The sequence below is a fragment of the Mesoplodon bidens genome (assembly GCF_964165515.1).
Source record: "Mesoplodon bidens genome assembly, chromosome: X".
NCBI classification, from domain to species: domain Eukaryota; kingdom Metazoa; phylum Chordata; class Mammalia; order Artiodactyla; family Ziphiidae; genus Mesoplodon; species Mesoplodon bidens.
Window position 1 is genome coordinate 125,133,642 of NC_138163.1, and position 15,999 is coordinate 125,149,640.

The window sequence follows — 15,999 nt, forward strand, 5'->3', positions numbered from 1 at the left end:
TGCCCGCCTCAGCTCAGCACCTGCCAGGGGGTGGAGGGTGCAGCGCGGCCCATGGGGGAATGCCGACTTACCACTGTGACCAAAAGGGCTGGATTTTACAGGCTCTTTTCAATGCAGAGCTGCGCAGAGAATACTTCTTTCTTTTTTGTAAGATATAGTTTCCAATTTCAGTGAAAGGAAAAGAAAATGAACTTATTCCCCACTCAAGGCCGAAGAAAATAAGAACAAAGAAAATGTCCCTAAAAACAATTTTCAAGCAAAAGCCTAAGTAGCAGGAGTAATTTGCTGCTCTCGGGTTTTTTTGGTTTGTTTTTGTTTTTGGTCTCAGTGACACTGTGAAAGGTGCAGTCCCAGGGGAATGCAAAGCAGTCCTGATAATTTGAAAATTCTTTTGCTTTACCACATTCAAAACAGGAACATAGAGTTTCATAAAGCCTCCCTTTGAACGCAAAGGTGGAGCAAGCTTGTGGTTTCTCCTAAGTTTTCATTAAATCATGGCCTTTTAGGACTTTAGAGCACTGCGTTTGCAGAGTTTTGGGGTGACTGGGTGGCACAGATGAGTCTGGTGGATGGGAGCCCTTGTCCCACTCTCGTGAGAGCCGTGCATGACCAAACACCCCAGAGGTAGGAGGGCCTCCCCTGCTTTGAGCTTTCACCCCTCACACTTAACCCTGAACACAGGGATGGCGGGAGGTCCAGAGCTCTCATCACATATAGCTCCATTCTGCAGTCCCCTCAGGCAAATGATCCCAGTCTGTGGTCACTATTTAGGTGAATACACGGGACAGGCTGCATATGTAAGGAGCAAAGTTTCCCTGTATTCAGGAACCCCAAATTACCAGAACACACCAGAATTTCCTTTTATCTAAGGCTACCATTTTTCAACAAGCTTAACACTTGGAAAACAGTTGGCCAGGAGCTATCACTGGCTACACAGAGGAGGCCCATCAGCTGAGTACAGTCTGCAGGAAGTGGTCAGGCCCTACAATCTGAGAAGCGTGATGCGGCTAGGCCGATGGTGAGCCCAACCTTCCAACCTCTGCCCCCTTGCCTCGTAACATCTGGGCTCAGCCTGGCCTTCCTCTCCTGGAGGAGCTCCGCCAGCAGGGAGCTCGGGGGAAGGACAGTCGGCCTTTGTTGTTTATAGCTCAGCCTGAGCTTTCAGGCCTTTCCCTGGAAGAGGCTGATGACAGGGCGGGTGGGCAGGAGAGGATTTGAAAGCAGGAGCCGAGAAGGGGTGGAATCAGAGGATGAGGGCCCTCCAGAGAGACTGGGGAAGCCAAGACTGTCCTGGTCCTGAGGCAGTGCAGCCTCTGCTAGCAGCTTATTTCTCCGAGTTACTTTCTGTTTTCAAACGCCAAGCCGAGGGAATGGACTCACACCAACTCGATCCTGGACATCGTATTCAGCTTCTCTGTGAACGGCCAGCCTCCTAAAATCCCCAAATCTCTTCCCTGGTGTTGTTGGGCTTAGAACAGTTTATTTAACCTAGCATCTTTCCAATCCCCATGCTGTATACTTAAACCTGGAAAAACGCTTTTCTCTGCTCAATCTTCTCTCACATATAAAGGTATTAATTCAGGGTAGGGAAAAAATCCTTCTCTGGCCTTAGGACACATGGACAAATCCACTTTGAACAGAATGCCTAGAGATCCTTACTAGGAAAGCTGAACGAACTTTTATCGTGACATGGATCGTCAGAGAAAATGGCGATAGCCTAAGAGTTCAGGACTCTACAACTGGCACACCAGACACAGGAGGGGAGTATAGTTAAGGGAAAAAAAGAAAAGAAGTAAACAGGATAAGGCAGGGATAAAGGTTCTCCAAATAACTGTTTATATTGGAAATTTTTGTTTTGGAACAGCTTTATTGAGATAAAATTCACATACCATACAAATTTCACCCATTTACAGTGCATAATTCAATGACTTTTAGTATATTCAGAGTTGAGCAACCATTATCACAATCAATTTTAGAAAATTTTCATCACCCCCCAAAGGAACCCTGTACCCACTAAGCCTCTCCAACCCACTTGCCCACCCCAGCCCCGGGCAACCATTAATCTCGTTTCTGTCTCTGTAGATTTTGCCTATTCTGGATATTTCATATAAATGAAATCATTCAATATGTGTTTTTTTCCTGTCTGGCTTCTTTCACTTAGTATAGTGTTTTCAAGGTTCATTCATGTTGTAACATGTATCAGTACTTCATTCCTTTTTATGGCTGAATATCATTTCATTGTATGGATAAACCACATTCTATTTACCCATTCATCTGTTGATGCACATTTGGGTTGTTTCCACTTTACGGCTATTATGAATAATGCTGCTAAGAACAACTGTGTACAAATTTTTGTGTGGACGTTTTCATTTATCTTGGGTATATACCCAGGAGTGGAATTGCTTGGTCATATGGTGACTCAATTTAACCTTTTGAGGAACTTTCAGACAATTTTTCAAGGTGGCTGCGCCATTTTACATTCCCACCAGCGATGTATGAGGGTTCCAATTTCTGCACACTTGCTATTATCTTTTTGATTGTAGCCATCCTGGTGTGTACGAAGTAGTATCTCTCATTGTGGTTTTGATTTGCATTTCTCTAATGAATAATGATGTTAAGCATCTTTTCATGTGTCTACTGTGTTTGTACACCTTCTTTGAAGAAACGTCTATTCAGACCCTTTGCCCATTTTTGAAATTAGGCTGTTTTTAAAATATTGAGTTGTAAGAGTTCTTTATATATTCTAGATACAATTACCTTACCAGATATATGACTTGCAAATATTTTCTCCTATTTCATAGGTTGTCTTTTCACTCTCTTGAAGGAGTCCTTTGAAACACATATTTTAAAATTTTAAGTCCAACTTATTTTTTCTCTTTCGTTGTTTGTGCTGTTGGTGTCATATCTGAGAAACCATTGCCAAATCCAGATCAGGAAGATTTATTCCTATTTTTTTTCCCCGAGAGTTTTATACTTTCACCTCTTACGTTTAGATCTTTGATCGATTTTGAGTTAATTTTTGTATATGATATGAGGTAGGGGTCTAACTTCATTCTTTGCATGGGGATATCCAAATGTCCCAGCACATTTGTCAAAAAGACAATTCCTTCCCCATTGAATGACCTTGGACCGTTATGGAAAATCAATTGACCAGAAAGGTGAGGGTTTATATTTCTGGACACTCAATTCTTTTTTTTTTTTTTTTTTTTTGGCCATGCCGCACAGCTTGTGGGATCTTAGTTCCCCGACCAGGGATTGAACCTGCACCCTCAGCAGTGAAAGCATGGAGTCCTAACCACTGGACCGCCAGGGAATTCCCTGGACACTCAGTTCTATTCCATTGATCTATACGTCTATCATTATGCTAGTACCACACTGTTTTGATTACTGTAGCTTTGTAGGAAGTTGTCAAATTGTAATGCATGAGTCTTCCAACTTTGTTCTTCTTCAAGATCATTTTGGCTATTCTGAGTCCCTTGGATTTCCATAAGAATTTTAGGATCAACTTGTCAATTTCTGCAAAGAAGTCAGCTGAGATTTCCTATTGGAAATTGCTCAGTACTTCAGAATTTAATAAACAGTGAGAGTCGTAAAACATTTATCTGTAGGTAATGTATTTACGACAGCATATGAATTTTTTACTTCATTTAATTCATGACAGAATGTATAAAAAATAAAACTTTTATTGAGGGACATCTGAAGCCCAACAGAATCTTGCCATTAAACACATGAACTATGTTTGCAGTACTATTTCTTTTGTGGGGGAAACTTTTGGTTGAAGAATATTTTCAGAAATTCTAGAGTGTGGCCTATACTTGCAGGACATTTTTTTTATATTGTGGTAAAATATACGTAACATACTGCAGGAGATTTTTAAACAACTAGATGAAATCCTATGAACAAAGAAGTAGCATTAAGTGTTGGCAAGGTTAAGAAAAAGTCTGAGCTGATTTTGGTATTCAGTGTGGGAGGAGGTTACTTAGATGAGGCAAAGGTATTTCAAAATAAAGGTACTGCTATGATTCCAGTCTCAGAGCCCAGAAGACTGCACCCCAGAATTGAGCCTTTGAACAGACACCGACAGAAGCCCATATTTTTGTCTGCCTGGAGCATGGTTGCTGAGGCTTGCTGACAAATGAACACCTGTAAGGGCTATTGCTTCCCCTGTGATCCCAAGAGTAGCTCTAAGCTGGGTGGTTCTTAATCACGAGAACTTTACAGGGCTGATGTGAAGATCAAATAAGATAAATGCACCTAAAGTGCTTAATGAGCTCTGTATAAGTGGTAGTCAAGATTCAGTGACATTCCTTTTTAACCTCATAGGGCTGTCAACTGGGGCACAAATAATAGCAAAAATATTGTAGCAGCTAATATTTATTGAGAATCTATCAAGTGTTTTGCAGGTTATCATCTCATTAAATCCTCACAACAACCCTATGAAGTAGGCACTATTATTATTTCCATTTAGAGATAAGGAAACTGAGGCATAAAAAAGTTAAGTAACTTGCATAAAGCCACACAAGATGTAGGTGATGGAGCTAGGATTGCACTCTGGTAATCCGACCCCAGATCCTGTGCTTTCAGCCATTTCACTAGTCTCTGGACCTCTAGTGACTTGTTTCAATGAAATGTTCTATTCTCAAATCAGTTCAATTACCACTTGATGGGAGACGGGAAGAAGGGTGGTACATGAATCACCCCATGTCATGAACCCATGTCAGTTTCTATACATGGAGACATAGTGATCGCACTGTATAGTAGTGTTAAAGGGTATGGGCTTTCCAGTGAACATACTTAGTTTCAAATCCTAGCTGGGTGACCTTGGGCAGGTTACCATAAACTCCATAAACCTCAGTTTCCTCATCTACAAAATGGGGATACTACCCACTTTGTTGTCTGCCAAAAAATAAATGTAATAATAAAAGTAGGGCTTCCCTGGTGGCGCAGTGGTTGAGAGTCTGCCTGCCGATGCAGGGGACACGGGTTCGTGCCCCGGTCCAGGAAGATCCCACATGCCGTGGAGCGGCTGGGCCCGTGAGCCATGGCCACTGAGCCCGTGCGTCCGGAGCCTGTGCTCTGCAACGGGAGAGGCCACAACAGTGAGAGGCCTGTGTACCACACACACACAAAAATAATAAATAATAATAATAATAAAAAAAGTAAACTACTTGGCAATGTGCCCAGCCATAGCAAGTGCTATGAACATAAAAAAATGACAAGCCCCAGTTACTTTGATTCAGTCTTGATAAACAGTATAGTTGAAATCACAGGCCACAAGTTTCCATGACGCTTGAGAAACTTGGAGTGAAGATTTTGGTGACACAGGATTTTAGCTCCTATCCTTTGTTTAGAAAGATAAAGAAAGTTGGAGAATATTTATGCATGTTATCACAAAATTTAAGCTCTCCCCTGCCACCCCATTTACTTAGTTGGTCTTCTTATCCTTAAAGACAAAAGTGAGGGCCTGAAACAGGCTGGCAAATCTGGTTCCCTGCCTGTTTTTGTAAATAAAGTTTTATTGGAACGCAGTCACACCCATTCATTTACATATCATCTATACTGCTTTTGCACTACAATGGCAGAGTTGCATGGTGAGTAGGGTTGAGTAGTCAGAGATCCAGTGGCTCATGGAGCCTCAAATATTTACTATCTGGCCCTTTACAGAAAGAGTTTGCCAACCCCTTGCTCTAAAACATGAAGAAATCCTTATTAAGCTGTCCATCTTTGCTTCCTCCATGGCACTAAGCAGGAGGTTGACATCTCTTCCCATCTTCCCCAAACCACCAAGTGAGTGTCTGGCAATGTGCAAATGAGGCAGCACTCAAGTGTAAAAGAAACCAAAGTTTTCAAAATGCCAGAAGGGGAAAAAAGCTTTATAAATACAAAAAAAAAAAATTATCAACATCAGTAAATAACAGGATTTGCCCTGCCTTACAATAATTTCTGTCCCTTAAACTGATTCCAACTTCAAAGGCCCATTATCCCTCATTTGAATTCAAACGAGTTCTTTACAAAGAAGGAACTACCACGGAGCTGCTTGTTCAAACAAGAGGGACCACAGTGCTCAAGATGGGGAAGGCCTGGCAATCACATCAGTCAGTGCAAAATCTGCATTTTATTAAAGACATTTGGGAAGATCCATTCAAAAATACATTGTGCTCAGTAAAAATTAACCATTTCATGCTGATAATTAAGGTTACCACGGAATAGATATTTGTATAATATTTACAGCAACAATAGAAATTTTACAGAAGTTTAGAATGGAATACATGCCAGAAAAAACTTGATAAGATGTACCAATACATGATACAAAGAGTTATATAAACACTTTACAAATGGTTCATAATTAGCTTGTGAGGAATTTAAATATTTAACACTTTAAATTCAGCTTGGATTCAAAAATTAAAAAGGTTAACACCACGTCACACCCTTGCCACAGTACAAAGTATGGAATTACACTTTATATTATGGATTATAAAGTCTGTGCAATTAAGAATTTCAACTGATTCTTCATCTACCACAAACTTAGATGTTACATCATTCTGGCTTATCCCTATTTTTGTTTTCAGGCACAGGCAGGGTTCTGAAAGTCTCCCTGCTCTGTGTCTTCCCAGATACCCCCTTCAAACTTCCTAGAGATTGAAGAAGCTCAGAATAGTCTTCTAAATATATACAGAATAACTACCTGAATTCAAAATGGCACAAAGCAATTCTTGGAGATAGGAATTAGGGGCAACTATTTTGTTTGGTTTGTTTCTGTTAATCAGTCCACGTTCACATGAGAATTTACTTCTTACAATCACAGCATTACCCCTCCAGCCTGACTCAATCAGTGACCAAGGAGGAAACAAGGAGAGGGAAATGGACTGAGGTGACTATAATCGACTGTATATCTCTAGTAAAAACAGATTTTATACAAGCTTTACTTTCCATTTTGGAAAATCTAAGCTGCTGTGGAGAAATTAAAAGTTCTCCAGAAGGAAAAGCATCATTTTTTTTCCCTTGAAACTGAATGCGTTGTAACTGGAGCTTTTGACAACTCTGGCGAAAAACACTTTAATCCCCCAACAGGGACAAAAGTCAAGGCATCTACCTTTTCTATTCCTGGGTTTTGTGTGATTAGCCCTGAAGCAGAGCACTAGGACAAGCTTATGCCTGAAATGAGTCAGATCAGGCCTTTGGGAACGTGAAATCCCAAACCAAAGGAAGTCCTGAGGAATTCTTTGCAGTCTGTCAAAACGGAGGGGATGGAGGAACAGATAAGGCCTCTTTCTCCCTGATACTCTGCGCTGGAAGAGTAGTGAACAAGGCAACTTCTAATCTGCATACAACATGGAGACCGATTTTTAAGATTCCAAAGGAAGATCAAAATACAACCCAAGGATCAAATGGGGTTCAGAGAGCTTAACCTTGTGGGTAATGAAGGGCCTTAGAAGAGATACCAGTTTCACTGCCACAGTTCTCTGGCCCTAGAAATCCACCGTGTAGACTATTACAAATTTTTTTCTGGCAAAACAAAAGACAAACCTCCCTCAAACTTGGGAGTAAACAGTTAATGAATGGAAGTACAAGGCAGGTGGTGATCATATTTAATAGCCTATAGGAAATACACAGAAAGGTGGGTCAGTGCCTGGAGTGGAGAAAGGTGGAGTCAGGACCAGGCCTAACACTGATGTATTAACAAAGCACTATGGGAAATGAATATTCACATAGTAACTGACTTGGCACAAAAGTCTATGACATTTTATAGTACATTCGATTAAAAAAGAAGAAATAGAATAGAATAGGGCAGCAGGCCCATAGTTTCCTAGCCACTTTGCTTCTACCACATTGTGTGTATACAGAAAGACAAGGGACTCATCCTGTCACAGATTCACTTTCTTGCATTTACTCATGGTTTCTAAGACAGAATTTTTTACCCAGCTGAATCAGACCTCAAGTTATTATATTCTATATCTCAGCTGGTCAAGATGCAGAAGGAAGAAATCAGAACCACTTACAAGTTTTTATTTTGCAAGTTGGCCCTTTAAGTCTCTAAGAGAGCCTTCTTGTGAGATCCTGGCTGGCCCTGCGGATTAGCAACAGGACACTTACGACATCTGTACTGTTGTTTCTGCAGCCCCTTTTAAAGAAGAAACCATTTTTTTAAAAAAACTGCAAATAAGTTTTCTCTGCCTACACACTTTATTAGTGATGAACTGAAGGAGGCAAGGAAATAGTTCAATATTTTCTGACTTGGTTCAGTGTATCATACCACATTCCCAGTTCACGAAAGTATGAGTCTGTGGATCTTAGTGCTCACACGGAGCTCAATATCTCACTATAATGCAGGAGCTAACAAACTTCTAGATATAAAAGCACTGCTCTCCAGAAAATATGTTCTGACCAGGAGAGATTATGCAGATTTCTGAGTCCCAGCTGAGCTCTAGGAATAAGTCGCAATGAGCCATTGCCCTTGCTAAAAGTTGAGTCCCCACCAGGACCTAGGTGAACAGAAATGGACAGAGCCTCCTACATACTTGAAAAGCAATCCTCTTGGCCTTAAAAAAAAGTTGTACACTTATGAGTCATTCTCAATACTTAGCTAGAAGAAAATAAATGGCTTTTTTCCTTATTTACTCTAAAAACTAGTTTAAGGAGTGAGGGTACTATGACGTTAACTAAGAGGTGCTGGGAAGGAAAAATGGGATAGCATTTCGTAGCAAAGCCCACTAATTTTCAGGTTAGGAATATGCTAAACTGTCTAACTCTACAACCACAACATACTTTATAATACATGATGCGACTGGAAACTAACCAGCATGGCTCTGAGCTTAGAATTAAAGTACAACTGCAAATGGTGAATCTTAAAGTACGCTTTAAAACAGATTTAACCAAAGCACACGGCACAAATACTCCTATAACAGCCACATCATGACCACCAATTAAGAGTTTTTGCTTCTAATCGGTCTGTCATATGCCAATATTTGTAAAGAGTTATTAAATGACTTAAATAAAAAACAAAGACATTTTCTTTTGGGAGACACAGCTAAAAGCCACGGATGCCTTTGAGCAGTTGGTAAAAATCATGCCAATCTGCCAGGCTGCTGCTTGCTTCTAAATATAAGCTTCATGGCTCTATGAAAGATTTTCTAAGGATGCTGACCTAGAATTTAAGTTCTCAAACACCTATAAAGTGACTCTGGTCTCCTCCCAAAGGATGCACCTTTTAGCAGGTCCAAGATAATGAAAACAAATAATAGGATTCCAGGGATTCGAGAATGGTGGTAGAAGACTCTTTAAGAGAATGCAACGCTAAAGAATTCATACCTGCAGTTTTGTAGCCTGCAGAGAACTAGTGCGGGGCCAAGCTCTGCAGACAGGTGGGCTTGGAATATGGTAGAGCAGGGTTTCTCAGTCTCGGCACTACTGACATTTGGGGCTGAATCATTCTTTGTCTGGCGGGGGCGGTCCTGGGCATGCAAGATGTTTAGCAGCATCCCTGGCCTCTACCTACTAGATCCCAGTAGCACACCACCACCCCCAGCTGTGACAACCAAACATGTCTCCTGCCATTGCCAAATGTGCCCAGGAGGCAAAACTGGCCCTGGTCGAGAATCCTGCTGTAGAGATAACTCACTTGAGCCCCTCAGCATGGAGCACTTTTTGTCTTGGGCTCTAAAGAGGCTAAACCTCTGACTGAAACCAAACAAGGTTTAGTAAAAGTTCATTCAGAACTTCTGAGAAGAATAATGAGGATGGCGGTAAAGCAAAAGTAGAAAAACAGTAAAGCAGAGTTTCTTTTCAAAAGATCAGCGATACTTCCATAAAACAAAGCAATTCATAAGCCTTCATTCAACCTTTTCATCCTTTAGGAAGTTAGGGCAGATGATAGAACATGGATGTCATAAACTTCCCTTCCTAAAGAAAATGCAGACTTTTGTGACCTTAAGTCAAGTCCTTAATCTTATCACAGATGGCAATCTTTGTGAGGCCAATAATTCATCAACCAGAGGAAAATAAGTTCAGAGCTAAAAGAGGGCCCATTAGATTTGAGAGAAAACTTTACCATGTGAGCAGGAAGAGAAATATGCATGCTAGAATTGTGAATTGTAAGATCATTTACAGCTTAGTGAGGTCAATGAAAGTCAGAATGGACAAAAGCTGAGAAGAGGATAAAAGAACTACCTCAAAAACACTAGTTGAAAACACTGCAGATATTTTCTGGCTCAAATCTGGGAATGTACGAAAAGTATGTATTGACTCTTCATCAGTTAGGTTTACTCTGCTCTAGGTAGAAGGCAATTATTCTAGCCCTTCTTTGAAGAACCATCACGAATATAAATGTTCTGCAAATATCGGAGATCCCAATGTTAGCAAGGATGAAAACATGGGAAACCAGCCCCTAGGTGACAACGAGCCTCAAATGCCACAGCATGGCAATGTGACTGCGCAGTTCCTAAGCGCACAGCACAGTGAGAAGTCTTTTCAGAGGAAAAAATGGAGTTTCTGGTTTGCAAGGGGGAATACAAGGTACAGGTTGAGTTTAAAAAAGAAGAGTTACACACCCTTTTAGAGTCATTAGTATCCAGGCAAAAACTGCTAAGGGTCCACATCACTGTATAACTGGGCAGCTGCCTGGAAAAAGCCAGAATTCAGAGCTACTCAGACAGCACTGAACTGGTGAAAGCAGTAAGATATAAAAAGAACCGAAGAGCATGCAAACTATTGGTTTGAATCAAATTGTTTCAATGATAGTACCTAGTTGAGTTTTATTTTAGTGCCTATTACACTTATTAAAATTAAATTAAAAGCACCTTAAAATGACCTCTATATATAATCAATACACATCATTATAGTAGTTATATAAAAATGCAATATGCACACAATTTAAGCTTCAAAGAAACTAAGACCTTTTTCTTTATAATCTTCGTAATCATCAGAGCTATGATTCTTAAAGTATTGGGGGAGGGGAACAGTAACTCAGCAGATTTCAATTATAGCCAACTTGATTCAGGGGCTGATACTCTCACAATCCTGGGACAAGTAATAAATACTGAGAAGTTACCTCTTTGAGGGGTGGGAGGGGACCTTTAAAAATATTATTGCTAAGAGACTACTTCGGAAAATCTAATACTCTTGACGGATGATGGTATTGAGGTGATTTCTGTCAAGGATGGCCCAGAAACGTGGGGCTATGACCCTTGTTGGCCAAAGGTCTTGATGATACTTGGGAATAACTTGGGAGTTGAAGGAGATCAAATGAGGGAAAGGTAAGTCCTGTTCTGGCCACGTGTGTGCGCATATGTGTATTTATTGATGTGCATGATAAACTTGTTATAAATGGACCGTCTCAGGAAGATGAGTACAGCAATTTTCTCTACATCTGGAATTGCTTCAGGAGCCTTTTAAATATATTGGAAAGAGCGATAACAAAAAAAGCATTTAGAAATAGAAATGCCACACATGTATCTCACATGCTACCAGCCAAGAGTCTCCAGTACAGTGCACAGGATTCAGGAGCATAGAGCTGGTTTGCAAGATCTGCAGATACCTTTTACAACCTCGCAACTAGGAATGTTCACTGGCAAATCTTTGGTCTATGCCCTACGCTAATGCTAAGTAGAAGAGCACATTCTCTCTACAAAGACCCATGAGTAACCCTGGATCTGTTCTCCCCTCAGGTGCAAGGAACGTCCCTGGACACGAAGAGGAGCCAACTGTGTGAGGACGGAACAGGCCTGCTGGAGTTCTCACTGGCCTAGCCAACTTCCTTTCCCTGTGGGTTCAGAAGGAGACGCTGCATCTCGTCTGCTACCAAGGATCATGTATAGAAGCTGTCGCTGTCGCCTGAAAGTTTAGCAAGGTTCCTACGGTTACAGTCACAAGCAGCCACAATTCAACTCCCTTGATGAGAAGTATAATACTCACTTCATATCACAAATGTATAAAAATATGGCAGATAAGTGTCATAACGATACTTTCTTTAAATGATTATATTTATAAAACAGACAGATATTTACCATATATATATTTATATATAGAATAAAATACTCCTGATGCAATATATAAACGTTACTGTTTAGTTTTTATAGAAACTACTGTAGCTGTCCCACTGCTTCACAATGTTCCAAACAGCTCAAAATAACTTTACGTTTAACAGAAAAGGTATGATTATAACAGTACAATATTAATTAACTATAAATAAATGTTACAAACCCTATCAAATATGGAAGTTTAGAAAACAATTTAAGACATACAGTTAGTTCATCTGCTAACCCTTCAAAGGGATACTCTTGGATTACAATAAACCCCACATTTAGTCTAGGCGGAAAAAAAATCGGTGGTAAGGACATCGGTCAACACATATTTTTCTATCCCTTGCAGTGCCAAAACACATCCTGGCTTTCCCAAGTTCAACGGCGATTGCACTAGAGCTGGAACCTAAGGGGGAGAACCTGGCAAAAGTGTCTTCTTCCTCAGCTGCACACTATCCACTCTCACACAAGACTCGTGGGGACTGGCGATCCCTAAGGAACTCCTGTGGCTCTAAGATCCCTGACTAGCATTTGTGGCCGTGAGGAGCCAGCTGGCTCCACACATACAATATTGCACACACCTTGATAAAGCTGAAAATACTGGCTTACCACCCCGGCCCCGCCCATTCCCCACCCACCCCACCCCCGCCCCTCCCCTCCTAACCGGATTGTCCCTCCCCCCCCACCCTCCAGCACACATTACAAGGCTGTCTCTTTTAAATCATTCAGATTTGGCATTCGGGACCTATTTGTTCTGTTATAAGGGTGCCCGTTTGGCCCACTCTTGGCACCCAGCTGTTCAGAGTAGGAAGGCCCCTCTGTGGCACTCCGGGTCACAGATGACACGTGCCAACCAGGGTCCATCTGACCTGGCAGCTGGAGGGCCGGCCTGCCCTTTGGTGTTGGCTCCTGCCGGATGTTACTGCTCCCACCAGAGGCCTGGCTCAGTGGGTGAATCCGAATTTCTGAGAAGGAATTTTTGGCTTGTTGAGTTGTTAAGGGCTGGAAGCGGGGGTCTGAGGAAGCCGGGTGATTGGAGGCTGAAGAGAGATGTAACAGCTTGCGCAGTGATTTTAATGGCTGGCTCTGAAAGAAAAGATGAGGGTGCATGTAGGATTTAATTTAGAGTAGACTTGAAAGCTGGGAAGAAAAGGAGCACAGACCTGAGATGACCACGTGGAGCCAGGGAGGGCGGGTGTGGGGGAGGACGGGCCAGTCCAGCCTTATCTGTTCTTTTGTTCTTTTTCAGGCAAGATTGAAGTTATTTTTCTTTAATGAAAAAGCCTAGAAACGTAGAAGAAATCTAGAGCTGGTATGGTGACTGATCAAAGGCTTAGGCACCTTCTATCTGGCTGCATCCCATCTTTATGGGGGGGAGGGGGGAGGCCTCACGTGCCAACGATCAGGAAGAAGCAAAAGAAGGGACGTGCTTCTCCCTTTCGAGAAGACTTCCTTCCCAACAGCTCCGCATAAAGCTGCCACTTAGATTTCACCTGCTAAAACTCAGCCATTCGACCATATTTAGCGGCAAGAGTAACAGAAAAAACGTAATGTTTCAATAGGTAGCAACATACTCAGCTAAAAATTGTGTACCCCCTTCTGTTCTTATCTCCCCGATTTTCCCTTTCCCTTGGCATTGCAAAATCCCAATGTTCCCTTTCTGCACTTTATCATTTTTTTGGTGTTTTACTGTTTTGAGGGGGAGGTAAAGTTTGGGCACTAAAAATGCGAAGCACACAGAAATAAGCAAAAGCCCTAGAGACTCTAAAACACAATTCACTCATAGGGAGCCTTCGTCTCCTAACAGCCTGTCTGCTGTGGGCCTGGGGCCTAGGCCTCATGGGGTGCTGCACTGTGGGGGGGACTTCAAAACAGGAGGGAGGGTCCCAGAAGCCATCTGCCCCACAGGCTCCTCACTGGCCAAAGTTGACTCACACCCCTTTCCTCTTTATCAGGCTTGATGGGGTCACCGTCAGAAGAGGCATGGGAAAGCACCCTGACATTCAAGGCCCTCACCACGGCCCCCGGCATGTGGGCCGAAGCCCCAGCCTGAGGCACCTCTGGCTGCCAATCCTCAAGGGCCTCAAGGCTTTTAAGGGCTCAGCAAAGTAAAATGTTGATCATCTCAAGAAATACTAAAGAGTCGGAAAAACAGGGCATTGTAATCCAGGGGCTACTGCTTGAGCACTGACTGACTCAAGTAGAAAGCGCTCCTGGGGAAGCATCCTCCATGGTCATTCCTGGTGATTTTTACAGCCCTGACCACATGTAACTATTGAACAACCATAATAGTTCAGATGGAGATATAAAGTTACCTGAAAAGAGCTTCTCGGCAAAAGAAGTGTTTACACAAAGAAGGTTCTAAAACCCTGTACTTTCTCTCTCTCTCTCTCTCTTTTTTAAATAAATGAGGAATAGAACATCAGGCTCTCTCACTCACAGCCTTGTGCTTTTAGTTCGCGTACACGTCCAATAACTGGGATAACTGGTTCTCTACACTGTCTTCGCCCCTCCAGCCAATATTATGTTAGAAGCAGAAAATATAAATGGCTGGGCAAATACAGTTGAAATTTAGGGAGCTCTTCTCAGCAGCTCTGAGTAACAGCTTATAGTTAAAGAGAGTAAACAATAAACCTATAAAATAGGACCTACTCCTCCAAATCACAGAAATCCATGGTCATTTATAGGCACAGTAACCCTACAGCCTCAAAAGCTCATGAGGGTTGTGAGAAATTTCAGTACAGAGGACTAAGAGATTTATAAAATATTGAATATAATCAAAAACAAGTTAGATTATGTTACTATGCTCATTATGGGACGCTGAAAAGATACAATATTTTAAAATTTCCATCAAAACAGTTTGCTTCAAGGAGATAAGACCTCAGTTACCTGAAAAATTTATGGCTTCGGTTTCTGCTTATTCCCCCATTATGGCAGAGAAACGTGACTATACATACTTTCTCATATGCAGTTCTTAATGCGAATGTTTGCCGGTTTTCTATCAAAACTAGTATGGATTTCGGAAGCTTAAACAGTCTTTCAGAAAGCTTATTATATCTGTCTTTCAAGGCGCAGTTTGTAGGCTACCACGTTTAACGAACCCTTAATCTTCGCACTACCTCCTCTTACCCTCCCCTACATTTTATGGTACGCTTCACTTTTACCATGAATTACGGTCATTTGTGAATTTTCTCTCTCTCCTAGGCTGCAGAGTTTCTGTGGACTGGAACCGTATCTTATTCATTCCCCTTAACTGTCCTCTCCCTACCCGCAGGTGAAGACTAATAGATGCTCGCTTTCTTTCTCCATTCATCCGGACTCCCAAGATGCATCTGGCTATTTCTGAGGGTATATTCTGGGGAGACTCTCAGCCTTGCTGTAACATTGAGAGGCTAAATTTCTCAACCCTGTCCTCTCTTCAGGAGAGACCGGTCACTGCAGAGTCTGAGAGTCTAGGAGTGATGCAGGCACCACTCACTTGGGTCTGTAGATCAGAGATCTTCTCAGGACGCCACTCCTTTGGTCTGCTGCTTGGGGTGCTAGCAGAGTGAATGGCTTTCTGTAATGTCAGAAGGTCAGGGCCGTCAGAATTGGGCACCTAGAGCAGAATATGGACAAGGATTCAATAATCACACCAGCAAGCCTAAATAGGATATGCAACCACACGCAAGAGGAGAATGAAAGCAAATCAAACGAAACCAAAACTCGACCCCTCCCCTCCAAAGAAGACTCAATAAAAAAAGAAATCACAACTCTCCCAATGTTCACAATGCAAGTGATGCTAGTTAAAGTCTGCTGCCCTCTTAATAATTTTCCCTGCATTAGGAAAAATTGGCAGATGTCATGCAGCTTTGTTAAACCTCAACCCTTAAAGCATTCCCATGCTGTTAGTTTTAGTCGCTGTAAGAGAGAGCAGTTAAATTGAGCTGTACCAGGAATTGCTGCCGTATCCTCATTCCATACTGCAGTTAGGTTATGAACC

The 15,999-nt window shown here is 41.9% G+C and overlaps 1 protein-coding gene across 3 annotated transcripts in view; it reads right to left on the reverse strand.

Annotated features, from left to right (window-relative positions):
* Positions 1-12,703: 12,703 nt before the first annotated feature.
* CDKL5 (cyclin dependent kinase like 5) overlaps positions 12,704-15,999 on the reverse strand; it is a 187,525-nt gene continuing 184,229 nt past the window's right edge. For all 3 annotated transcript variants that reach the window (XM_081222836.1, XM_081222834.1, XM_081222835.1), the window contains 2 exons: positions 15,496-15,615; positions 12,704-13,103 (listed from right to left, as the gene is read on the reverse strand). In XM_081222836.1, coding sequence (XP_081078962.1) covers positions 12,717-13,103; positions 15,496-15,615 — 507 coding nt within the window. In that variant the 3' untranslated portion in view covers positions 12,704-12,716. The remainder of the gene's footprint in view (positions 13,104-15,495; positions 15,616-15,999) is intronic.